The 27,760-nt window shown below is 36.6% G+C and overlaps 1 protein-coding gene across 1 annotated transcript in view; it reads right to left on the bottom strand.

The window, feature by feature from the left end:
• Positions 1 to 1,934: 1,934 nt before the first annotated feature.
• The window catches only part of LOC150080676 (DCC-interacting protein 13-alpha-like), a gene marked incomplete in the record, with an annotated part of 341,505 nt that continues 315,679 nt past the window's right edge, over positions 1,935 to 27,760 (bottom strand). The window contains 2 exon segments of the mRNA XM_090381733.1: positions 1,935 to 5,412; positions 22,003 to 22,053. Coding sequence (XP_090237859.1) covers positions 5,284 to 5,412; positions 22,003 to 22,053 — 180 coding nt within the window.

Raw genomic sequence — 27,760 nt, 5'->3', positions numbered from 1 at the left:
AGCAACTGAATGCTGATGGCATTCCCCCCCCTCTTGTTCAGACTACACATGAGGGGCCATATATTCAAATTGAGGAAGCATTACCTTCAGCCAGACAGTATCGATTGTTGAAACAAACTTACATGTCGTTGTGGAAATGCATAGTTTGAATAAATTATAGAAAGACCCAGGCAATCTATTGAAGGGGATGCAGGTGATGTGGGAAGTTTGTTTTCTTGCCATCATTTATATTACTAATACCACTTGTTTGTTACATTACCACTGAGCTAAAAATGTACATCAGTCCACAAAATGTTCAATGTCCTGTGTCTTCCATTTTCATTCTAGCCAGGAATTGGATAGCAAATTTTTTTTCTGGAATTCAGATGCCATTAGTTGCTTCACCATTTAGCTCTTGTAAGAATATCAGTGCTTTGTTGACATTTGTCCATGGATGCCATGACGTTTGAAACAATTCTGACATTAGCTAATGAATGCTAATCACTTGCTGCACTATCAAGTGTAGGCACAGAAATCTCAACAACAATACTTCCATCAAGTGGCCACTGTCCTCTGCCACGGTCTACACAAAGCATCACTTGAAACTACTTCATGTTGAAAAACCATTTTAAGAAAGAAGTCCTATTCTTAGTCCTTTCAAGCAGTAATATTCTTGAAACAGCTCAGGAAATGCAGCTCTCATTCAAGTAAAATAAAATAAATTTTCTGTTTATACTCCAGGATGACCAAATGGTCAGAGGAGTTCATAAGATAGACAGAATACAAGAAACAGCACTGTATTCAGCAGTCACGGGCTTGAACCCCAGTCACTCAAGGCACGTTTCATAACCCTTTTGCAGATACATGAATGCAACTTGCATAATTATTCTGTACAATGCCAATTTCACCGGTGTCACTTTGTTTTTGTTTTTAATCCACATAATTTCCCATCTATAAGTCACAAAAAGGAAAGTTTAATTATATTAAAAATAATTAAAAAAAACAAACTGTTTTACCTAAGTTTTTCAATTTATTTGTATAATAAATTAAGCAAGTAAACATTACAGAATGAATTCTTGTGTTATATTCAAGGCTATTTTTAAAGTTTCATTTAAACAAATGAATTTACTTAACATTTGATTGATTAAATTATAAATCTCAATGACTAGAGGGGAAAAATTGCACAAATTTCAACTTCTAAAATGAAGGATTTAATCAAGGTGTATATAATACAACTATGCTCAGATACATAAGTGCATGCACATATATACATACACAAAATCAAACACATTCATTCAAATATACATTTCTATGTAGCAGTTAAAATGCGTATTTGTGCAAACACACAGACACACCGTGTATACACCACATTTGAATATAAAGCATATTATTTACACTACTGGATTCACAGTAACGTCTTTCACTATTACTGTGAATATTACTTACACTTCAACAATAAATTTCAACAAAATGCATAAATTCCCAAGCACAAAACATGACAGAAGAAAAAAAAAACAGCTCATTACAGAATTTTTTAGTTCTGTAATTGCATTACAGAACTCAATGTTCTGAAAATTTCAAAATTATTCTAAAAATATCTATTTATTATATTGTTGATTAACAGAACTTCTTTAATACTATCATTCAAAGTCTATCGGGTACAAGACTCAATAGAAATAAATTATTAACAACTACACATAAAATTATGGAATAATAATTTCCATGAACAATTAGGAATATTACAAAGTCTTTTTTTTCAACAAAATATTATGATATATAACTAAACAGCTCTTGATTGGATAACTTAAGCATATCAGAACCCATCCTATTATAAGTGCGATTGCAACTACAGGCAACTTCCGCCAATCCAACTTTTGGTTAATCCAACAGTTTGAGCTTGATCTGCCCCCCCCCCAAAAAAAAAAAAAAAAAGCAGAAATTAAAAAAAACCCAAATTTAAGTGCATTTAATTATTTTGTTTTATATGTTATTTTTATTTTTAAAATTTCTATGATTAATATACATTTTGAATAACATGAGTTTTTTCAAATAGGAATGTACAGTTTAATACTGTGTTGTCCAATACAGCGTTGGAAGAGGCAGATCAACACAGGGTACAAAGTACTTATTCCACCATTAAAATGCTGGAATAAGCACATTATGCACTACCATGTCATTTATATGTACAGTATACAGAAAATATATTTTTACTGAGGAACTCTATTATTATTTTGCAGTGTATACTATTAAACTAAATATTTTTTTAGTTTTTTATGTATGCTGGCAGGATATTTTGTAAGGTGGTGCATGTGGGAATAAATTTTTTGTTCACCAAATTTTCGAATACATGCAATATCTTAAGTCAAGTTTGACTGATTTAGTGTACAGCCGAGCCAACAATTTCATGATCATTGGGAGAAAGAAAAAGGCGCCAAATTTCGTCATTGGAATGAAATAGGAATAATATTTAAAAATTGTGTATTACTTGGAAATCCAAAAGGTAGTGCACTTACACCACCTTGCACCATGCTGCGGGCACCCATGGTTGTATATATAACAAAAAATAAAACAAATTATTTTTGTTTAGGTTATTTAATAAATTAAGGTGGACTACATCGTGCATAGACCTGTGCATATTGTCATTTTGCTACTATGAGCACTGGTATTGCCTTGTTACAGTGTCTAGTAACAGAGCTTTTTACTTTTTCAAGTAATACTTTTTTTTACTAATTAACCAAGCCTGACAATTGTTCAAAATCTACTTCTGAATCAAGAAAGACCCATAAGAGGAAGCCTCACTTCACTTGTTCAATGACTTTCAGCTTTCAAGCAATGCTTCCTCTATGGGCACACCAAATCAATGTGGCCAAAGAATATGGCATAGGACTGATGGCAGTCTTAGATATTGGGAAGCAGGCAGATAATCTTCGAGAATATGCTGCCAAGCCAGAGTGTAATGTACAAAAGGTCTTGCAACAAAGAAAGACCTTAAAATCATCTGTTACTGGTGATGTCAGTTCAGCAGTGTATGTGTGGTTCAAAGCTAAGTTGCTAACAGTTTCCCTCTCAGTGGTAAAGCTATAGATGAGAAGGCTTGACAACTCCATAACTTGGGCAAGCAGGAAAAGTGCACTTATAGTGATGGATGGCTTCAGTAGATTCAAGATTATATCCATAAGTTGGTTGTGTCAGGTGAGAGTTGATCTGCAGACCATGACGCAGCTTAGGAGTAGGTTCAGAATTTTGAATTTGACATTGGATAGAGATATTTCATCTGCAATGGAGGTATTTTCCGAGGACTGTACTAGCTGGTTCTGATGAAGCTTCACATCATGAGTTCAAGGAAAATAGAGTGTTTAGTTTTAATGTGTATGCTAATACGGCAGGTACTCAAACTGAAGCTGCTGATTATTGGATAGTACAGAAAGCCTCATTTCCTTAAAAAAAGTAGCCAATCTACCTGTGGTTTACAAGAGCCAATAATCCACCTGGATAAATGAAGAAATATTTGAGGTCTTGTTTAAGAATTCATTTGTTCCCAGTGTGAGAGATCATCAGCTTCAGAAGTGGGTGCAAGATCCATAGGCTGTTCTCATCTTGGATAATTGCAGGGAATGGAATTATTACAGTTTTTCTTCCAGCCAATGTGACATTTCTGATTCAGCCAATGGACAAGGGTGTCATTCAAAATCTTAAAATGCATTACAGGAAGTTATTTATGCAATCATTGGTGAATGAGAATGTGGATGTGGTTGCATCTCAGAGAAGTTTCAATATTAAAAGTGCAAGCAGGTTAAGAAAGACACTGGTGAGGTGCTGGTGTAAACTATGGCTGGGTTCTATGTTTTTTTGATGATAGCGACAATGAAAATGACTTTGAAGGATTTCAGACAAAGAGAAAAGTCGAACATGTTGCTGCACTTGTTTCCATCATTAAAAGTGCCCCTTAGGACAGTGGAGTAAAAGATTCAGAAGAGAAAGAATTAGGCAAATGGCTTTCAGTAGATGATGACCAGTCTATTGAACTTTCAGTAGATGATGACCAGTCTATTGTTGGCCTTTTACAGTCTCCACTATAACTGACGAAATTATAGTGGAGACTGTAAAACAAGCAGAGGCTAGTAATAATGAAGATGATGAACAAGTCAGAGAAGACAGTGGCCTAGACAAATATTACTTGGGCTGAAGTTGCTCATGCTTCAGATACCTGCATTAAGTTTGGGGAACTCTTCAATGTACCATCAGGCTGATTTGATACATCTGGTACTGGAGAAATATAAGTTTGAAGAATGAAGATTGAAAGCTTTGGTACAGTTTGACATTAAAAAGCCCTTCATCCAACAAAAGACAGGTACCAACAGACCTATTCTCTGTTACGATCTTGCTGATCCTTTGGAAGAGACCAGCCAGCAATATATGTAACTTATGAATTATGAACTGTAAGTTAAATTATGAACTGTAAGTTAAAGCTAGTTTTTTCAGTTTATTCCTAATTTTGAAGTAATACCTATTACAAAGTGCCCATTTAATAACTGGACGTGTACAAAGATCTCCACAATTGTGTTCCAATGACTGTCTTATTTTTATCATTTTGTTACAATTTTTTTTAGTACGCTATTAAGCCTTAAATAGTTTAGAGCCTATTTAATTTATATTGTTTTGTTTCAATTTTTTTGGAGGATTTTTTTTAGTACCTTATTATGTCTTAATATATAGTTTAGAGCCTATTAAATTGATATACTGCATCAAAAAAGCATATTTTTATGAATTAGGCCATATGTCCTAATTAATAAAAATATAAAAACTTTATGGAAGTAGAAAATGTCAGATCTCCACAATTCGACTTTTTGGCTAATCCAACTCCTCCCTCCCCCAAATCCAAGGATGTTGGATTAGCGGCAGTTGCCTGTATATGTAAGTTTCCCAACTAAGAGTTCTGCAGTGTACATGTGTCTGAATTCATGCATGTGATGATTAATTCAACATAAGACTGACTGTGTTGGATTAAGATTTCAGTCAGCCAGCCAAATTTTTCTGACAATTAAACAAGTGTTAAACTTAACGATTTGCCTATATCTTTCCACTAATCAATCAAATACAAAGCAGATTTTCATTAAAACAAGCAGAAGAAATAAAATCACATTTTTATTATATGTACAAAAGCAAAGTAATACAATGGAATCTGAGTATTTTTTATTTATTTTTATTTATTTTTTCTAAGTAAAAAGATAATTTTTGCTACTCTGAGTATACGATCACCAAATTATTCCTCAAATATATATAAAAAATTGATATACGCTTCATTTAACCATTAGAGTCTCCTTTTGGTTCAATCTCATTTGGAAGGCTGATGTTTTCTTCTTGTTCTTGCTGGTTGTGGGCACTGTCAGCCTTGGACGTATCATCGGATTCTTCATGTGTGTTTGGAAAGTTCTATTAGGTTAGATATAAAAATTTCGTTTATGTTCTGAAATCTGATATATACAATAGTTGCAAGATAATCCTGAATAATTATAATTTTATTGTGCACCCTCCCCCCTTTTTAATACAGGCACTCCCCAACTTTACATTAAAAATATCAAAAAAAAAAAAAAAAAAGTCTACACGGAAATCAGCTGTAATTGGCAACATCAAAGATACCTACAGCCCGGTCTCCAGTGGAAACGTTCCAAGGACAGCAGACATTGCCCATGTACATAGCTCACCATGACTTATCACGTGATTTGCAATGATTTATATGTATCTAGAATGGGAACTTCTTGTTAAACTATTTCTTATTTTGTCTCATTTTTAAACCCAGTTATTTAAACTATGGCTCTGTCTCACAGATAGCCGTTTCTGGTTTATTTATTTATTTATTTACTTCTATTATTATTGGGTATTTTCCCAGTCAGTATGGCAGGAAAGTGTGTGAGTGGACCTGGCAACAATGTTGATGTTTCGAAAAGCAGCATACAATTACATTAGATCAAAAATTATAAATTGCGAATGTGTATGAAGATGGAAAAACAATAAAGACCATTTCAAACTTTTAAGGCTGGCAACGTCTACTGTGAATACAATAGTGAAAGATAAAGAACGAATAAAAGAACATGCAAAAAGTTCCATGCCTTTAAACCCTACTGCGAGAAAAAGAAGACATTCATTCAAGCCTAACTATATAAATTCATTGGAAAGATTGAGCGACCAACCTCCTCAATTTGCAGATTCTCTGACTGCAATTTCAGTGCCATATCCATCTTCAGCACCTTACTTCTACAGGCGTTCCACTTCTTCAGCTATTTTAGAGCTGGAAGAAGAGTCTCATATTAATGATGTGATAGCTCTCTCTTCAACCTCATCATCCCCCAACTAATATCTGTGTCATATATACCCTCTGCCCACACACACACACACACACAGGAAATAAGTTGTATGTATATATACTTTAAAAGTTTTGTTCTTTAAATAATATTCTAATGCATATGTTATGAGTATGAAATTGTAATATAAAAATGTTATTAGAGATAAAGTGTTTTTTTTTAAATTGCAGACTTACATTTATATACCAATTTTGGATGGTTTCCAAGTTACTTAAAATTTCGACGTATGGACAGGTTTCCTGAATGGAACCCTTACATAAGTCGGGGAGTGCCTGTATTCAAAAATACTGCCAATTTTAAGTACTACTTTTAACAAAATTTAATGTCCCATTGGAATAAAAGTATTCTTTTATGTAGTATGGAGAGCTGGAACCAAAAATATATCATCCTAATTTATACCAGCTAGTCTTCAAATAAATTTTGAGATTATTCTATTGGTCTGCAAATATAACATCAGCACAACAATTATGAGTCCAATTATAAATTCACAGCTAACAACAACAAAAAAAAATCACTCATCAGACATCTTTAATTCAGTGTAACATTTTATCCTTTAGGTATAGATGAATGTTATAGTACTGTTGGCAACTAATGATCAGTAATATATGCTATATCCTTTAATATTTTATTAACAATTCTATTTATCATTAGCAGAGGCATATAATACAAGAAAGAAAGCTTAAACAGCATCATCCCAAAAAACAAAAAATCCCCATTTCACCCATCCATTAGCTCTAAACGTTTGTCCAGTTCCTCCATGAATTTATTTAACTTGCACAACAACAGATGGAAGTCTGTTCCAGCATCAAGTACCCGCTGGCTACAGGAAAACTTGCGAAAATCTATTCTGCAACTGTCTTTCCTCAATTTGAATTTATGACCCCTCAGGTTCGTAATCTGAGCAAGAGGAAGAATCCCATCAGCACTGAGTCTGCTCAATGCCATTCAAGGACTTATATACCTCCATCAGATCACCTCGCAGGTACCTAGTCTCCAGATGCTGCAATTTGCAGAACTTAAGCCTTTCTTGGTAAGAGAAATCCTTTTGTTTCCCTTACTAATCCTGTTGCCCTTCTCTGTCTCATTCTAGCAACTCTACACCTTTCCTAAAATGAGGCCTCCAGACCTGTATGCAGTACTCAAGGTGTGGCCTGACCATTGCCTTAAATAAAGGGATAATCACCTTTTCCCTACTAGCAAAATTTCCGTATATCACTGATAAGACCCCATGAGTTACTCTTGCAGACCGTCTGCACTGCTCAGAAAACTTCATATATGACTGCACAATTGCCCCCCAGGTCTTTTTCATTCTCCACCACCCCGAGTATAGTACCATACAGCTGGTACGTTTCTCTGGGATTACCACTACCCATATGTAGTAACACCACTACCATATATCATGGTAGTGTATTGCTTGTATCAAATGGCACAATTCATTTAATCATCTGCACACAAACTTTTTTTCCCCTCTTATCTCAAATGTTCTGCTAAGACAATATTGAAATCAGGGCTATATCTTTAATCTGAGGTCTCACTACATTATATCAAACATTTAGAGAAATTCGAAAGCATTTCTATAAATTTGGTTTTGAAGTCATTTCTACAACACTTATCCCAGCATTAACTTACATGCAGTATGAACTTTGATGACGTTAATAATTTTGCTAACAGAAAAATCTAAACAAAGAATTTTATTATTTATTTTTAGGTTCCTGTTTTTTTGTAGGCAACATGCATAAAGTGTGCCTGATGGAAAAGATAGCCCTGATTGAAATGTAGTAAATTAGAAAAAAGTAAATCAGGAAAATTAATAATAAAAAGTAAGATGAATATGTAGTAAATGGTGAATGACAAAATGAATGAACTTCTTTACATTATTTTATCAATGAAGTTTTATTATCTTAATTTAATCTTAAAGGAACAAAATAAGTGATCGCTTTCTGCACATATTCTTTATGACTATTAAAGTCCATTTATATCTGGAATCCATTTATATCTGTTGAGGGAATTTGTCATGGTCATGTGTATGGAGTGTTCACACATGTACAAACAGAGATGGCTGTTGAAATGAGCAGGGAAACTGCTCATTAACACACACAGAAGTTTTCAGTCAGAAACATTACTGTCCGAAAGATGTGTCCTGCAGAATATGAATTTCTGTAAATATGTACAGTACTTTGTGCATAATATAAATTATAATTCACCAAGTATTTATTTAAGAAGAATGCCACAAGGGAACAAAGGAGATTTATAAGCAAAGGAACATTCACATATCAGACCTATTTATTTTAAATTTCATCATTAAGTAGACCCTCAGAAATCCAGCATCTTTTGTGCCAGGAACATGCTGGATTTTGAAATTTATGGTTTTTTGAAGGTTATAGAATAAGTATTCATGATAAGTACAGTAGAACCTGGATAAGAAATTCCCAAGTAAGGAGTTTTCCTATGTACTAGGTTTGGTTTTTCTTAATTCCCAATTTCAACTCTATATATTGTAATGTATTATTTTCTCGCATAAGAAGTTTCTAGGGTAAAAAGCTTTCCAGAATAAAAAGTACATGATAAAGAATACACGGTGTATAATTATAATGATGTTTTTCCTCTTTATTTTTTAAATATAGAAATTATTTTTATATTAAAAAATATAAACATTTTGGTAATCGAACAAGTTAGTGATAGCATAATTTTAGTTCATAATAAAACTAAACCGAAGTAGGTGAAATGGCATCGTTTTTTTCATCTCATATTGTTAATGCCCTCACAATGAGTTGCCCCAATATTGCACTACCTCCAATAAGCAATGCTTTGCCACTGGGAGAAAACTAATGTTACTTATTCTCAGCAGATAACACCCCTGGGTGGTTGTATCTGTCGAGAATCCACTGGTGAATGTTGTCTATTTGAGAATCTACTATCAAAGGTAGTTCAATATCAGGGCAACTCATGAAGGCATTCACAATATGAGATATAACAGAAACAATACCATTTCACCTACTTCGGTGATTTACTGTGAACTATAATGATAGAGGCTTTCAGTGCTAAATCAAAGGCTTTCAGTGCTAAAACATTTTCAGTTATAAACATTTTGATATAATGTATAAGTGACATATTGCAATTGTTTTCATCACTATCCATAATTGGATACGTTGATCATGTTAAGCATTAAATTCTGTAATTTAATGTCTTTAATTCACAATTACAAAGACAGAATTTAATTATGTCTTTGTAATTGTGACCTTTTAAAGTGTGTTGAAACTCCAAATTCTTCCAACTTGGTAATGAGTTTAATGAACAGAATGTTAAGCAATTAGACCTCCTTAGTTTAAAAATGTTTCCCATAGGCAGAGTAAAATACAGGTGACCCCCGCTTAACGCTGATCATTCGTTCCGGAAAAACAGAGCGCTAAGTGAATCCGCGCTAAGCGAGCGCCGCTTTCCCATAAGGTAACATATGTATTTGGAGCTGCGGTCGGTGCCATAGGATATTTCCTAATCAATAATAAACGGTAATGAAAAGATGCACAAATGTCGGTCAAAATATTTAATATTCAAATATTTGTACATATAAAATATTCTGCATTACATACGTATAATTATGTGGTAACTACTTGCGTATCAAAAGTAAACTTAAAATTCCAATTAAAATCATGAATTTAATTGATTTAATTTAATGGATGAATTTAATCATGAAAAATGTGTGGATTTTGAGTTGAACTTTGGCCCTCTTCCAAATAAACTAAAAGGGGTATTAATTTTAAATGGCCCGCAGCGTTACCACCCAACAATAACGTCAACTGATCCTTCGCCGCTTTGAAACTTGGCATGTTTTTTCTTCTTTCAATATGAAACTTCTTTTAGGCATTCGTTTCCACAAAAGTCCTGCTTCATCTATGTTAAAAACTTGTTGAGAAGTATAACACATAATACCCCTCTTCAATAATTTTAACAAGTTCTTTTTTGAAAGTTTCGGCTCCTTGATCTGCATTCTAAATCTATTCTACCAGCCCTTACCAGTTTTAAATGGTTCCACATTTTTTTTAGGCGAGTTTTCTTCAGATCGATCTCGATCTCTCTCTCTCTCTCTCTCTCTCTCTCTCTCACAATATTTAACTTAACTGAATTCTGCATTGGACATTATCTTCATTAAAATTAAAGTCTTTCCATTTCAATCCTAATAGCCGGCCTAGTCCTAGTTGCTTGCAGTGGAACAGCTACCTTTCCCGCTGCAAAAATTAATTCTTTATTTTTTTATAATTGTTCTTACAGTTAAAGTTGGTAAGTCCTAAATTATGGCACACATCCACTTGTCGTTGACCGGAATCGATTCGCTTCAAAACGTCTAATTTTCAAATTCAGTCTTTTTCTTACATTTATAGTCTTCGTACTGTGCTCAGACGTTGTTGATTTTTCATTCTTTTTTCATTCTTCGAAAATGTAACTGCGTTGGTTGCATTAATTATGATACAATGTTCAAGTAAACTGTCCGTTTCGCACGTTGTCTAATACGGTACTGAGTGATGACTAGACTTCGGATAAATGCATATAACGCAAATATTACAAGCAATATACTTCGTCATTTTTTAAAATGTTGATCTAGGAACTACGTAACAAGCCACTGTACTGAAATTAAATTAGCGTGCGAGAAAATTTCACTGAGCGTGGAAAAATTTCTCAAGTCGGTGTGGGAAACGTTTTAATGCTGTTTTGCTATTCATTTTCAAGCTATCGACTCCATCAAATGAAACAATTTCGTTAAATATGTCAAAAATGTAATCTGTAAAAGAGCGTTATAGTGATCTGTGACAGCGTTATAGTCAGACACGGGTTATAATATAATAACAGCGTTATAGCGAATCAGCGTATAGCGAACCGCGTTATAACGGGGGCCTGCTGTATTCATAAATTCTGAAATAGTACTTAAAAATGATTTTTAACTTATGTATGTGTATCGTTTCGTTTTTATTTGTGTAGTTAATATTTCATGCCCTTAGGCCATTTTCCCTTCTAAGAAGTTTTCTCTCATAAGAACTTTGGTAAACGTCTTATTTGGGTTCTACTATATATAGAATACGTATTCAAGGGTAATTCGTTATTTTTATATTGAAATCTCCATCATCTCTGATCCCTAAAATCTCCACAAAATGATAACCACTAGCATTAAGCCAAAATATTAACCCATATACTGTTGAATTAGTCCAGTGGGTAACATACTTGCCTAAGACAAAGGTCATAGGTTTGAATGCTGCCTTGGAATGGGTGTTGCGATCCTCCAATTTTTTTTTTTTTATTAAAATTCATATACATGCTACTATACTATTAAGTACTATGATACTATTAAGTACTATGAGACGGCCTCCGTAGTCAAGTGGTCAGGAGCGGGAGTGCAGTAGCACACGCTCTTTGAGTAGACCGGGGTTCAAGACCCTGACTGCTGAATACGGTCGATCTGCCAACCCGCACTGGACCAGCGTGGCAGATTATGGTCCATTTCCCTCAGCATGAATTGTTGAGGAGGCTTCCATCCTGCAGTGGGTTGATAATGGCTGCACTTTACTTTTACTATGATACGTACTAGTAAATCTCTCACAAAGTGAATGATTTTATATGTTGTCTCCAGATCCTTGGGTTAGGTTGCCTTAATAAGGCAAGCAGGGTCCCATTGCTTTGTAAGGTTTTCACCACTATCAGTGCAAAACAAAGTGAATTGTGATTTGTCTGACCACATGACTTTCTTCCATTGTTCCACTCTCCAATTACAAGGTTCTTGACACCAATGCAAGCAGATTTTTCTGTTTTTCTGTGAAACAAGTGGCTTCCAAATAGGCAGGCAATTGCCAATATCCAATTTCTTCAAATCCCTTTGCACTGGAACTGCCCAATTCTAGGCTTGGTTAAATTCACATGTCATTTTCTGCATGCTAGATGTCCTATTTTTTGTACAGTTTTCTTTGGAGTATGAAGTATTGTTTTTCTGCCACATTTATGCCTTTGAGATATGGAAGAACTTTCCAGTCATTACTCCAGGGCCTCACATTTGGTGAGTATGGGCTTGGCACACCCAGGGTCCTGAGCTGGATATCAACATTCTTCTTTTTCTTGGTGATTCTCTCGGGATAATCCGGAAAATTTTTTTTTTTTTTTTTTTTTGGCTGGTGCAGCATAAGCCTCAGGCTTCCTTGCACCATATGGCTAATAATAATAATAATAATTAAAAAAACTTTGAGATGGATGCTTTTGAGAAACCAGTCATGTCTTTCGTTTCTTGAATTGTGGCTCCTGCTAAAGGTGCACTCAGTATAGAACCTTTTTCAAAGTCTGAAAGATCATGTTTTCCCCATTATGGCTTCAAATTACTGCAGTTGAACAGTCTCTGCAGTCTTCATACTCAACAAGGCAATATCCACCCCATGTCAGTTTTCTTTACATCTATTTGCATTTCTGCCTGTGGCGTCTTTTTTTTTTTTATTTATTTATTTATTTTTATGAAAACCCCAAACACGAGATGTATTATAATTAGAAGTACTTAGTACCATGCTTGGGTTGAAGGTTGAGAAGATAAGAGAAGATATTTGTTGACATTAGACTTGAACTTCTTTAGACTGTAATTTTCAGGAAAGACATATGATGAAAGGTTGTTCCAGAAAACAGCAATTGAGTGAATAAACGAGGAAGATGAAAAGTTGGTTCTGTGAGTTTGAAGTTGGTCAGTAAATGGATGTTGGATAGAGGCGGGATGTGTTCGGACTGTTTTGAAAGCAAGAGCGGGAATTATAAAAGCCAATTCAGAAGAAGAAGTGCCCATGGAAGTAGAAAAGGCATGCAGCAGAAACAGTACATCTATGAGACAGAGTGGAGAGACTCTGTTAGAGAGGAGTCACTAATTAACCTAACTGCCCTCTTCTGAATGAAATCTAGAAGCCTGAGAGAGGTTTTGGGGGCTGTTATTTGGTTTTTAGGAGCATTAGCAACTAAGGCCATATTGCTCCGGGGATATGCGGTGGTCATTCCCTGACCTTTCTGCATCCTCTGTATTTGGTGGCTCACAAGCTCGAACCCCGGTCTAACCAAGAAGCATGTGCTATGCACTGCTGCTCCTGCCCACCTGGCTACGGAGGCACCGGTTTTGGGGGCACCACCCCAGTAGTGGGAATAATATTCCATGGTAGGGCGGATTTGCAATTAGTATAGAGTGAACAGCTGTTTGGAAGAAAAGTAAAGGTGAGAGCGAAAGAGAAAACCAAGTTTTTTTGGTTCAGAGGAAGCAATATTTGTAATGTGCTTGTGCCAAGGGAGAGTAGAAGTCAGGGTAATATCCAAAAGAAATATATCATCATGCCTAGAAATCAGAGTGTCACCAATGAAAAGCATAGGAGCAGAAGGATCCTTTTTGTGAGATATAAGACACGACTGAGTTTTAAAAGGATCAACTAAGTTGTCTTTGCCCAACTGGAGTATTACCTGGAGATCGGCATTTAAGGAATTTGTAGCGGATATTCGAGAAGTTGAAGCTAATTGAGCATGGCAAGATTTCTCAAACTGGAAAGTGGAATGCAATGTGCTTATCATCGGCAAAACTATGGATAGGATTTCCAGTCAATGGAAGAAGGTCATTAATATACAAGAGGAAAAAAGTGGGGGAAAAAACTGAACCTTGGAAGACACCAGCATTAGTGGAGAAGTTAGAAGACAGAGAGCCATCTACCATCACCCTCAGTGAGTGATCATAGAGAAAACTGGATAACCAATTACAAAAAATAGTTGGCAAACCATAAGATGGAAGCTTCTTTAGAAGACCTTTATGCCAAACCTGATCGAAAGCCCTTGAGATGTGAAAAGAACTGCTTGTGTTTCACCGAACTTTTCCATTGAATTTGTCCATAAATGGGTAACATAAGCCAGAATATCACCAGTGGATCGACACTGACAGAATCCATACTAGTGATTGTTGATCAGACGGAAGGTTTCTAGGTAGTTTAAGAGTTGGCAGTTAATTGATTTCTCCATTACTTTAGAAAGAGTAGGAGTGATTGCAATGGGACGATAATTGGATGGGAGGGATTTGTCACCCTTTTCAGAAACTGGTTGGATATGAATAAATTTCCAAGCAGAAGGAAGAACATCTTTGGAATAAGAAAGTGAAAAAAGGCGGCAAAGAACAGGAGTAAGTTCAGGAGCGCAGGTTTTGAGAACAAGTGGAGAAATACCATCAGGACCTGGAGCTTTCTGAGCATCAAGATTCGTCAAAATCCTTCTGATATCCTTTTGATGGAAGACCACAGGCAAGAGACCAGAATGCTCGGCTACCATTAAGGCAAGAAGCAAGTTTTCTACTCTTAGCCTGTTCAAAATCTAGTTTGGACTGATTAATAACTGCTTTACAATTGTTGCGAGCTTTGGTGTAGGCAGAAAATGAAACTGAAGAATTGGAAACAGGCCTTACATATTTATTGTAAAACCAAGGTTTAGATAAAGGACAAGATTTTAAAGTGGAGTGTGGGATAAAGAATTCCATTCCTATAAGAATAATTTCACTGACATGATCTGAACAAACGTTGACATCAGAAGTTTTGAAACAGTAGTCCGACCTTGAGGGACACCAGCAGAGGATAGCCATGAGATAAAGGCTCCATCGGAGAAGAGACAATTACCAAGTTGTGATCCGAGGTGCCTAAAGGACCACTCACTTCGACCATTTACTTAGAAGGGTTATTTGTGAGAAAAAGATCAAGCATGTTGGCTGTATGGTTAGGATTGTCTGGTATTCTTGTAGGTAAATGAACAATCTGTGCAAGGTCATTAGTAATTGCAAAAGCTTCAGTATCTCGACCAGCTGGGTCGGTGTGACTAGAAAACGGAAGCCAGCTGGAGTTGTGAACATTAAAATCATCAAGGAAAATTACCTCACTGTTAGGAAAGTTGGACTGGCGAAAGTCAAGTTGCAAAGAGAGGAAGTCGAAGAGTTCCAAGTGATTAGTGGAGTTGGGAGGACAGTAGAGACAACAGATCAATTTGACACAATGAGGTAGAGAGATTTTAAGCCAGAGAAGATCGAAAAGAGGAGATTCCAAATTACCAAGTCCCTGACAGGGAATATCGGAACGGACACATGCACAAGTACCACCTTTGAGGAGAAAAGAATCATACAACGAATAATTTGGGAAACTGAGATGAGCAGTAGTTGAATCAACTGATATAATTGAGATTCTGTCAGAAAAAGTACATGGGGTTTGGCAGACTGCAAGTGGAAATGGACATTGTTGAGATTAGAATTAAGACCATGTATATTTGTCTTAATACAAAGGTTAGTATTTTTTTGGCCAGTATGTGTGTGTATTAACTATGTGGACATTTTATTGAAAGTATCAAGCTACAGTGAAAACTAATTACATTTTGTTTCCTTTTGTAAAGAAGCTTGTGTGACATCATGGGTAAGAACTTACAATAAAGATTTTTCTTTTATATAAAATTATATGCTATACACATATTCCAAGGGAAGTATGACGTTACTGAATTAACAGCTGCAACACATCTGAGTGTTACCAAAAATGATCAGTCTGACAAAAGGTTTTATAAAGAGATATCAGACATGGAAAAGTGTTACTGGAGAAGGTGGAATCTAAATATGCCGGTGACTTTTATTGGATGTTCATTAGACAAGCTCCAGATGTCAATTATAAAAGGAAAAACTGAACAAACATATTCTGTATTTAATTTGTTACATTATTAATTATATAAAATTACATAAATTTTTTTTAAAAACTCTTAATTTCCCATTTTTCCCAGGTAGGAAATTTTTATTTTAGTGTGCTGTATATATATGTATATATGAGTAGTGATCACAAGCTAACCATTCGTGCAAGAGAATTAAAATCATGCTATGGCTTTCGGTTTTTTTCACAGGCTTATAACAAGCTATTTTCTTTATCAATTACAATATGACCCAAAATTAAGTAGCTCAAAAAGTGTCTGCAAGTATCTCAGTGAACATTGGGCTGAGATAGGCCATTTTGTAAAAACAAATCTGTTAATTTATTGTGCATACTATGGGGGTGAAGTGAATGAAGGTGTGTATACAAAGGGTACTAGGAAAGTTTTGCAATACAGCTTTGTTTATTTATTTTTTTCAAAGTAATTTCCTCTACATTCAATACACCTCTCCATCCTCCGAAACCAATCTTTAAACCAGTTCTGCCAAGTTTCACTAGGGAGTAAAGCACACTCGTTGTCCCAAGCCCGTAGAAGGTCCTCATCACTGGAAAACCGCCTCCCTTTTAGCTTCATTTTCACATGCGGGAACAGTGCAAAGTCGCAGGGAGCAAGGTCTGGGCTGTAGGGAGGGTGCTCGAGAAGTTTCAGTCCTGTCGTGGTCAAATATTCGGTGCAGGCTTTGGCGCGGTGAGCTGAAGCATTATCGTGATGGAGGTACCAGGTGTCCATTCTTGACTTTGGCCGCAGGTTCTTCATAGATCCAATGACTTTAGGCAGGCATTGTTCAGTATACCACTTAGCTGTGACTGTCTTCTGCGTGTCCAAAACGACACGTTCCACAATTCCACTCGATTTGAAAAATACAGCTATCATTTTCTTCTTTACAGATCGGGATTTTCTGACAATTACGGGTGTGTCGTCATCATCAAAGCATTAGCATTAGCATTAGCATTAGTAGAGGCATTTGATGCAAGAAAGCAAGCTTATGCAGCATCAGCCAAAAAAAAAAAAAAAAAGTAACATAAATAAATAAAAATAACCACTTCCACTTCACCCCTCTGTTCGTTCGAAATACCTGTCCAGCTGAGCCTTAAACTTATTTAGGCTATCAACTTCCACGACAAGGGATGGAAGTCTGTTCCACCCACCAACCACCCGCTGGCTAAAGGCAAATTTCCGCACATCTATCCTACATCTGTCTTTCCTCAATTTGAATTTATGCCCTCTCAGGTGATTTTTCTGAGCTAGAGGAAGAATCCCATCAGCATTGAGCATGCTCAAACCATTCAAGGCTTTGTACACCTCTATCAGATCACCCCGCTGGTGCCTAGTTTCCAGACACTGTAATTTGCAAAACTTAAGCCTTTCTTCGTAAGAGAACCCCTTTGTCCCATTCACCAATCTAGTTGCCCTTCTCTGTACTCGTTCCAGCAGCTCTACATCCTTCCTGAAATGAGGCCTCCAGGCCTGTATACAGTACTCTAGGTGTGGCCTGACCATTGCCTTATACAAGGGAATAATCACCTCCTTATCCCTGCTAGAAAAATTCCTATATATCATTGACAATACACCATGAGCTACTCTTGCAGCTCGTCTGCACTGCTCAGAGAACTTCATATCTGCCTGCACCACCACCCCCAGGTCCCTTTCATTCTCTACCACTGTCAGTGTAGTACCACAGAGTTGATACGTTGCTCTGGGGTTGCTGTTTCCCATATGTAGTACTTTACATTTGTCAATGTTAAACTTCATTTGCCACCTCGAAGCCCATCTGCTCAAGCTTTCCAAATCCTGTTGCAGCAGCATAGTGTCAGTAGTGTCCTTGACAACCCTGCCAACCTTCGTATCGTCTGCAAACTTGGACATTAAGCCTGATATACCATCATCAATATCATTTATAAATACAGAAAACAATAAAGGCCCCAATACTGAACCCTGAGGGACTCCACTAATAACATTAGTCCACGATGAGCAGTGTCCATTGATTACCACTCTCTGTCTTCTCCCCCTCAACCACCCCTTTATCCATAGCAGCAACTTGCCTCCAATGCCACACTGCTCCAATTTGTGCAGCAGTCTTCCATGTGCAACAGTATCAAAAGCCTTTCTAAGATCCAAGTATATAATATCAAAGTTATTCCCTGCATCCAGTTCTTTTGTGACTGCATCAAAGTATCCAATCAAATTGGTCAGGCAAGACTTCCCCTTAACAAAACCATGCTGTGTCCTAGCTATAACTGAAGTCTTGTCTAGATGATCCTGCAGTGCTTCTTTCACCAGTGCCTCCATTAATTTTCCGGGAACAGAAGTTAAACTCACAGGTCTATAATTACTTGTGTCAGCCTTTGATCCCCCTTTGTGAATTGGGGTCACATTTGCACATCTCCAGTCAATGGGTACCTCCCCTGAGTCCAAGGAAGCTCTCATAATTATGGCTAAGGGTTTGCTTACCTCCTTTAATATAACTGGATAGATCCCATCCACCCCAGGTGCCTTTCTTGTGTTTATCTTCAACAATTTCTCCTCCACTTTGCTCTCAGTTATTACAAGATTCTCTAGCTTACTGCTAGAGTTGAATACACCTCTGGCATTCCCCTCGCTGAATAACTCCTCATGTGTGAATGTCGATGCAAAATATTCATTTAGTTTGTTAGCTACCCGAGCAGGGTCATCAACAGTTGACCCATCGATCACAAGTGGACCAATCTGATTCATCCCCTTCCTTCTAGAGTTTACATAAGTAAAGAACTCTTTGCTGTTTTTCTTTGCATCCCTTGCCAAGGATCTCTCGTAATCTGCCTTCGCCTGCCTAACCTCCTTTGTAACTTGGTTACAGATCAACTTGTATCTATCATAGGCGTCCGTGTCACGTGTTAATTTGTATGTATCCCATGCATTTTTCTTCTCTGCCATATGCCTCATTAGTTCATCTGACAACCATTTAGGCCTAAACCTTGAACAATATTTCTTAGTTGGTATGTAAAGCCTAGTAGCTTCCACGATAAGTTCTTTGAATGCTTCCCATTTTGAATTTGCTGTTGGCAATATCATCAGTTGATCCCACTGTATAGAATTTAAATACTGTCTCAGTCCATTGTAGTCGCCTTTACGAAAGCAATACCCCTTCCCTTTACCCCTAATGGTAGTTACCTCTTTGAGTAACTCCCACTTCAGCACACTGTGATCACTGCCACCAAGTGGTTCATTTATCTGCAGATTCTTAATGCATGAAGAATCACTACTGATAATCAAATCAAGAGTATTACTCCCTCTAGTTGCCTCCCGAACATGCTGATGTAGAAAACAATCATCCAATAAATCCACAAAAGCCTTGCTACTGTGTGAGTGACCAGCCCCCAAATTCCAGTCAATATCTGGGAAATTAAAATCCCCCATTATAAGACTCTCTGATTTACTGGCCCACTCTATTTCTCCGAACAGTTTCTTATTATACTCATCAGAGTCATTAGGCCTATAGCACACTCCTACTCTCAATTTTGATCTCCCAATGCTTATGTCACACCAAACTGACTCGACACTGCACTGTCCAGCGATGTCGACTGGCTTCACTTCCTTGGATTTTGTGTTTTTTAACTAATAGCATAACCCCTCCTCCCTTCCTATCCTGTCTATCCTTTCTGTAGACATTGTACTCCCCAAATTCCAGTTCTGCATTTCTTATATCTGTGTGAGACCACGTCTCTGAAATCCCCACAATATCTGCCTTTGATGTTTTGAGCAATACCTCAAATTCATCAAATTTATTTACTAAACTCCTAGCATTGGTGTACACACAAGTATACATGCACCTGTTCTTTTTCTTAGCTACCCTAACACAACCCATGTGTTTACTTGTACCCCAATGATTCCCAGCAGTCTCTGAAATATCCTGCATCTTATTTTCCAGGCTGCGGCTCATTCCAATAGAAGCAGTGCAAGAATCACTTTCACCTCTGCCAGTGGCTACTGTTAATCTATTAGTCCTTGTATCCCCCCAATCTAGCAGTTTTCCGACCCACCTAACATTGCCTCGATAGCATCAGCAAACATCAGCAAAAGACCCAAACTTTGTTTTGAGCCTTGGTCGGCAGATCGTAATAGTACAGCCAAGTCTCATCACCTGTTACAATGTTGTTCACATACCGAGATTGTCCCTTATCAAACTTTTTTAACATCTCCCAGCACCAAGTCACACGTCGTGTCATCTGCTCTTCAGTCAGTTGATGCGGCACCCAGAGAGAACAAAGTTTCTTCACGTGCAAATGATCTTGCGAATCGAACGAATTGCTGGTGCATTTAGGCCCAAAGTATCCTCTATCTGTTGGTAGGTCACTCGCCTGTTTTCGTCAAGCATTTTCCTCACAGCAGTAACTTTTTCCTCCGTAACTGACGTTCGTGGCCTTCCCGGCCTCTCAGAATCCTCCAGAGTGAAATTTCCCCTTTGGAATTCTCTATACCACCTGAATATCGTTGTACGATGTGGACAATCATCATCTAGTGCAAGAGTCATTTCTTCTAAGCACTGGTCTATGGTTAAACCACGCACGAAATTATACCGCAAAACTGTCCTTATCTCATTTCGTGACCACGATGCCATCGCAAGCACTTTACACTCTCACTACTAATGAATAACTGAGCCCATCGACTTGGCGCGGCAGCTACTATGCACGTATGAACATGTCTCAACATGCAGCAACAAGCAGCTTCCTGTGATTCATTGTTGCGTCATATTGCAAAACTTTCCTAGCACCCTTTGTATATGGTAGAAGGTGTGAAAATGTGTGTATATTGTAGAGCATTTTTTTGTTCATATGGAAATAAATATGCAGGAATAAGCATTAAAGAAGTTAGCAATGTGCAAAAATAAATGACTTGAAAAGAGCCTCCATCAAATTGGCAGCGTGTTGACAAATTTCTGCAGTTTTAAAAGAAAGGTCAGCATTGTATTTCAAAAGAACTGAACACATACGGAATTTCACTCCAGAGAATGGTGTATGGTGCTTTTTCATATTCAGATCAAAGCAGCTTATAAGTTAGGCAATCCTGACAAGAAACAAGAAAACTGAACTGGTGATACAGTACAACAATGAGATAAAAAAAAAAAATTGATTTTATGATGAATGCCATATGCAGCTGTCAGGACATAAAAAACAAATAACATGTTTCCTAGAATTCCAGTAGTCAAATGAACTTGTTAAAAGAACTGTGTATGCATGCATGCATAGCAACCATGACAATATTGTGCCATTTCAAGTCATAGAATCATTGGTCTCTACTTTAACTGAGGATGAGCATACAGTTATTGTCAGAGACATTATCGCAATATTATCACGATGAGATTAATGATAAAATGAAATGACTTTGTTGCTAAAGAAACTTAAGTTTCAAAAAGCAATGATGGAACAAAATTCTACACAGTACTTCAAGAACTGTTTCATTTTAGAGGAAGTGATTACTTGTATCCAGCTCATCCATCCTAACACACCAGGTGTTCACTTGTTGGGGAAGGGAGCAATATATGTCATTCACCCTCGCTGAGTTTCAGCATATACTGCAATTCTGTGGAAATGTAAAGTCAAATAAAAGAGATGTCTTCTTCAGGATGCAAACTATAAAAATATTTCAACAATCTTATTATTGATCCAAATTACCAATACTCATTACATTGCAAAAAATTTTTATTGTGGTGTAGAGTGTAAGTAGTAGTAGTTTGTATAAATCTTTATGGATAAACCACACAATGAAAATGAATCATTCATAGTACTGATTAAAGCATATTTCATTACTGGTTTTTCATTTCAAAATTTACTTACTTTCTGCATGCTACATATCTTGGAAACTGCTTTGAAAGTTATGAGCTGCTTTCAACAATTTAAAGTGTCAACTATATCATTATAAATAGAAATCGAAAAAACAAAACAAAAAAATAATAATTAAACTACATACTTACCAATAAAGCTTTTAGTGCAATATTTGCTGCTGTAGTCAGTGCACTGCATATCTGAAACACAACATAATTCAAAGTATGTTTTTCTATTAGCTGGAATACAGTCAAGGGCTCTTCAAATTTTAATACTAATTATTAACCAACTGAAGGCTAATTAGCACTTAAACTAAGCCCAGTCAGACTCTTAAATGAAGTATTAATCTCCTATTTAATTGAATTAAACAAATGCGTTAAAAGGCAAAATTACATTATTAAAACAGCAACAGAGCACAATCAATAAGTATGTAAACCAATCTGAGTTTTACTATGTAAAACTCAAACTAACAATTCTGTGTGCAGCTAATGAAAAGTAAAATTAAACTGATTAAGATTAGTTACTATAATTAATAACCACTCTCATACCATGTGAAATTAATAATATAGTTTATTAAGCTTATAGCCCAAAACCACTACACATTTAAGGTGACGTTTACAATCTACATTTTGTTCATTATGATACAAATGGTACTTTTTAGATAACGGGTATCGGTAAGATGCCTGAAACATCATCTTAAATGTACAGTGGTTTGGGCTTAATAAACTATACTATTAATTTCACATGGTATAAGAGTGGTTATTAATTATAGTAATTAATCTTCATGGAAAACAACCATGTAACATCCTTCCCTAACTATTACTGATTAAGTTTCTAATAATTGAATTAAATGAGATAATTAAAAAAATACAAGCTGCATTATCCAGTAATACAGCTTTAAAAAAAGTATTTCATCATAACTGATGGACATGCTTAAGTAAAGTTAAGTAAAGGAAATGGAAGAAGTAAGTAATTTTTAGAGCTCTAAAAATTTAATGTAATTCTACTATCACTGATGCTTCATTTAATCTCAGCTCTGGCTGAATGAAGGTTTCATCAATGGCAGAAATGTACACATTGTCTTCTGTAATGAGAACCTGTATCCATTTACTAGCACCCACTAGCTGAGATGGTTAATTGCTGCTGCAGCTGTTTTTCAATCACTTATACGTAGCAAGACAGGACACCGATATTAAAGCTGCCTGCATAAAGAGCTCTGGGAGGGAGTTGTTCTACCATTGAATTGATCTTATGGCAAAAAATGTAAAACACAGAACAGACCTTTGTGGAACTCCTTCCTCCTGGTAAAAAGGTCAAGGGAAGGAGGATAATATCAGGACCTGAAACATATTAGTAAGAAAATTATCATAAAAAGCCAAATATTTCTGTATATCACATATGGCACTGTGTGAAAGGTTTGCAACAATAGTAACCTGACTGAATGTTGGTCTGTCACAATGGAAATGCAAGATCACACTGTGGCATCGTGGTACACAAAGCACTTGTTTAGGCACTGTCACAGATGATATAAGGAAATGGAAGAAGTAAGTAAATGCAAGTTACTTGTTATGGGAGATATTTATCTACTTATTATCGATTAAGAGGGAAACTGACCATGGGAGTCAAAATTTTTAAATCAACCACATGACTGCTATTTGTATTAGCATGTTTTGGAAAATACTAGGGGAGCAAGAATATTCTGAGCCATCATCATCAATGATCCTGATAATGTGCACAGGTTCAATAGTATAGGAACCCTTAGCACAGAATGATCACAGAAGGCCAAGGTGGTTGATGCATGAGGCTCCAGTTGCTAAAGGCTAGGGCAGAGGTTTTAATTTAAGGTGCTATACAGACTATAAAATGGGAAGATAATGTGGGTAAGGAGAATACAAAAGGATTATGGAGTAACTTTAAAGATGTTGTTTCATTGTCCACATCCACATTTGTGTACAATGAAACAACATCATAAGATGCTAGAATGTCAATATCAGATATATTAATGGTATTAATTATTAAAAAAAGCCATGAATACAAGCTCTAGCTGATTAACATCATTGTAACTTTAAAGCCACCATAATGCAAGCCACAAATGAATATATATTAGCAAAAGCACATGATGCAACGAAAGCAAGCTTATATAGAATCAGCCGAAAAAAAAAAAAAAAAAAAAAAAACCCTTCTAATTTCACCAATTCACTCACTCCAAATATTTGTCTCATTCTGCTTTGAATCTATTTAAGTTAACGACTTCTACAATGACAGATAGAAGTGTGTTCCAGCAATCAACCACAGGCTGCTTAAAGGCAAAATTCCGCATATCTATCCTACAACTGTTTTTCCTCAATTTGAATTTATGCCCTCTCAGGCAATTATTCTGAGCAAGAGGAAGAATCCCATCAGCATCGAGCATGCTCAAACCATTCAAGGATTTATACACCTCAATCAGATTACCTCGCAGGTGCCTAGTCTCCAGACACTGCAAAACTTAAGCCTTTCTTCGTAACAGCAATTCTTTATTCCATTAATAATCTTGTTGCCCTTCTCTGCACTCGCTCCAGCAGCTTTACATCCTTCCTAAAATGATGCCTCAAGACCTGTGTACAGTACTCAAGGTGTGGCCTGACCATTGCCTTATACAAGGGAATAATCACCTCCTTATCCCTGCTAGAAATATTGACAAGATACCATGAGCTACTCTTGCAGATCATCTGCACTGCTCAGAAAACTTCATATCTGCCTGCACAATTACCCCCAGATCCTTTTCATTCTCTACCACTGTAGTACCACACAGTTGATATGTTCCTCTTGGGTTACTGCTTCCCACTGCCATGATCTGAACAAATGTTGACATCAGAAGTTTTGAAACAGTACTTTACATTTGTCAATGTTAAACTTCAGTTGCCACCTCTCAGCCCATCTACAAAACTGTTCTAGATCCTGCTGCAGCAGCATACTGTCATTAACAACCCTACCAACCTTTGTATCATCTGCAAACTTTGACATTAAGCCTGATATACCATCATCAATAACATTAATAAATACAGAAAACAATGGCCCAACACTGAACCCTGAGGGAGACTCCATTAATAACATTAGTTCATGAAGAGCAGTGTCCATTGATTACCACTCTGTGTTCTCTCACTCAACCATCCATTATTCATAGCAGCAGCAGTCTTCCATGTGCAACAGCATCAAAAGCCTTTCTAAGATCCAAATATATGATAAAGTTATTCCCTGCATCCAGTTCCTTTGTGACCACATCATAGTATCATCTGATCAATCAAATTGATCAGATGACAAACCATGCTGTGTCCAAGCTATAACTGAAGTCTTGTCTAGATGATCCTGCAGTGCTTCTTTAACCAGTGTCTCCATTAATTTTCCTGGAACAGAAGTTAAACTAACAGGTCTGTAATTACTTGTGTCACCCTTTGATCCTCCTTTGTGAATTGGGGTCACATTTGCCATCTCCAGTCAATGGGTACCTCCCCCCCCGAGTCCAAGGAAGTTCTCATAATTATGGCTAAGGGTTTGCTTACTTCCTTTGCTGCCTCCTTTAATATAACTGGATAGATCCCATCCACCCCAGGTACCTTTCTTATGTTTATCTTCAACAATTTCTCCTCCATAGTAATAACTCTCAGTTATTACAAAACCATCTAGCTCACTTCCAGAGTTTAATTCACCTCTGGCATTCTCCTTCCAGAATAACTCCATGTGTGAATGTAGATGCAAAATACTCATTTAGTTTGCTAGCTACCTGAGCAGGATCATCAACAGTTGAACCATCGATATCAAGTGGACCAATCTGATTCATCCCCTTCCTTCTAGAGTTTACATAAGTAAAGAACTCTTGGCTGTTTTTCTTTGCATCCTTTGCCAAAGATTTCTCGTTATCTGCCTTTGCCTGCCTAACCTCCTTTGTGACTTGGTTACAGACCAGTTTATATCTATCATAGGCTTCTGTGTCACCTGTTATATTATATGTATCCCATGCATTTCTCTTCTCTGCCACATGTCTCATTAGTTCATCTGACATCCATTTAGGCCTAAATCTTGAACAATATTTCTCAGTTGGTATGAAAAGCCTAGTAGCTTCCAAGATTAATTCTTTGAATGCTTTCCATTTTGAATTTGCTGTTAGTAACATCATCAGTTGGTCTCACCATATAGAATTTAAATACTGTCTCAGACCTCCATAATCGCCTTTATGAAAGCAAAAACCCTTCCCTGATGGTAGTTACCACTTTGAGTAAATCCCACTTCAGAACACTGTGATCACTGCCACCTAGTGGTTCCTTTATCTGCAGATTCTTAGTGCATGAAGAATCACTACTGATAATCAGATTAAGTGTATTACTCCCTCTAGTTGCCTCCCGAACATGAAAATAGAAAACAATTATCCAATAAATCCACAAAAGCCTTGCTAGTGTGTTAGTGACCAACCCAAAAATTCTGGGAAATTCAATATCTGGGAAATTAAAATTCTCCATTATAAGACTCTCTGATTTACTGGCCCACTATTTCCTTGTACAGTTTCTTATCATACTCATCAGAGTCATTAGGCCCATAACACACTCCTACTCTCAATTTTGATTTCCCAGTGCTTATGTCACACCAAACTGACTCGACACTGCACTGTCCAGCCAAGTCGACTGGCTGTACTCCCTTGGATTTTGTGTGTTTCTTAACTAATAGCATAACCCCTCCTCCCTTCCTATACACCCCAAATTCCATTTCTGCATTCCTTATATCTGTGTGACAGCATATCTCTGATATCCGAACAATATCTGCCTTTGATGTTTTGACCAACACCTCAAATTCATCAAATTTATTTACCAAACTCTTGGCATTGGTGTACACGCAAGCATACATGCACCTGTTCCTATTCTTAGCTATCCTAACATAGCCCATGTGTTTACTTGTACTGCAATGACTCCCAGCAGTCTTTGAACTTTCCTGCATCTAGATTTCTTAATGACGCTTATATATATAAACATCATTAAGAAATCTAGCAAGAGGAAGATGCCAATGTGGATGAATAAGGAGCTGACTAGTAGAGAAAAAAAGATAGCATGGGACATTCAGGGTGATTAAAAGCACTGTAGCATATAATAGTTATAAGATGGTTTGTAACAGTAACACAGAAATGGTTAGGCTGTCAATGGCTCAATATGAGAAATCACTAGCTAAAAGAGCAAAGAAAGGAACAAGGAATTTTATATTTATGCACATACAAAGAAGAAAACAGCAAATCATATTGGTCTCTTACACAATGGTTGTGTTGCAGTCATTGATATCCCAGCTAATTTAGCTTATAAATTAATTGAATTAAAGTCTCTGCACCAAAAGGGAGAAAGTGCTAGTGAATCTGAATTGGAAGGCATGTAAAGGCCTTGGGATAGAGAACATATACCTAGGTAATTCAAGCAGGTGCTACACTAAACAGGTGTAGCTCTAAAATAGTAATCCTGTGTTATCCTTTAATCAGTGATTAAAAATACAAAATTTTTTCAAACCTCTTAAACATAAACAAACTTTTACCACAATAGTTACTGAAGTGATTTTTATGGCTTAGAGAAGCGGTTCCCAAACTATGTGCTGCGGTTCCCCAGTGCACCACAGCAAACTCACAGGGGTGGTGTGGGACATTTAAATTTTTCAAGGGAAACACAGCAATACTTGACATCTGTCAGACATCGCATGAACTACTAGCTTGAGGTAGTTCACAGTTTTTTACTTAAGTTTTTGGATCTAACTACTTAATAAACAGAACTGTTAGGTATTTCTTTTGGCCTAGGGGCACTGTGGAAAAATTACTGAGACACTAAGGGTGCCATGAACCGAGAAAGTTTGGGAACCTCTGGCTTAGAGTAATTATATTTTTTTATTTTTATATTTAAT

Source organism: Mastigoproctus giganteus, chromosome 9, assembly GCF_048544385.1.
Source record: "Mastigoproctus giganteus isolate SK-2022 chromosome 9, ASM4854438v1, whole genome shotgun sequence".
NCBI lineage: Eukaryota > Metazoa > Arthropoda > Arachnida > Uropygi > Thelyphonidae > Mastigoproctus > Mastigoproctus giganteus.
This window is presented reverse-complemented; position numbering and strand designations above follow the sequence as displayed.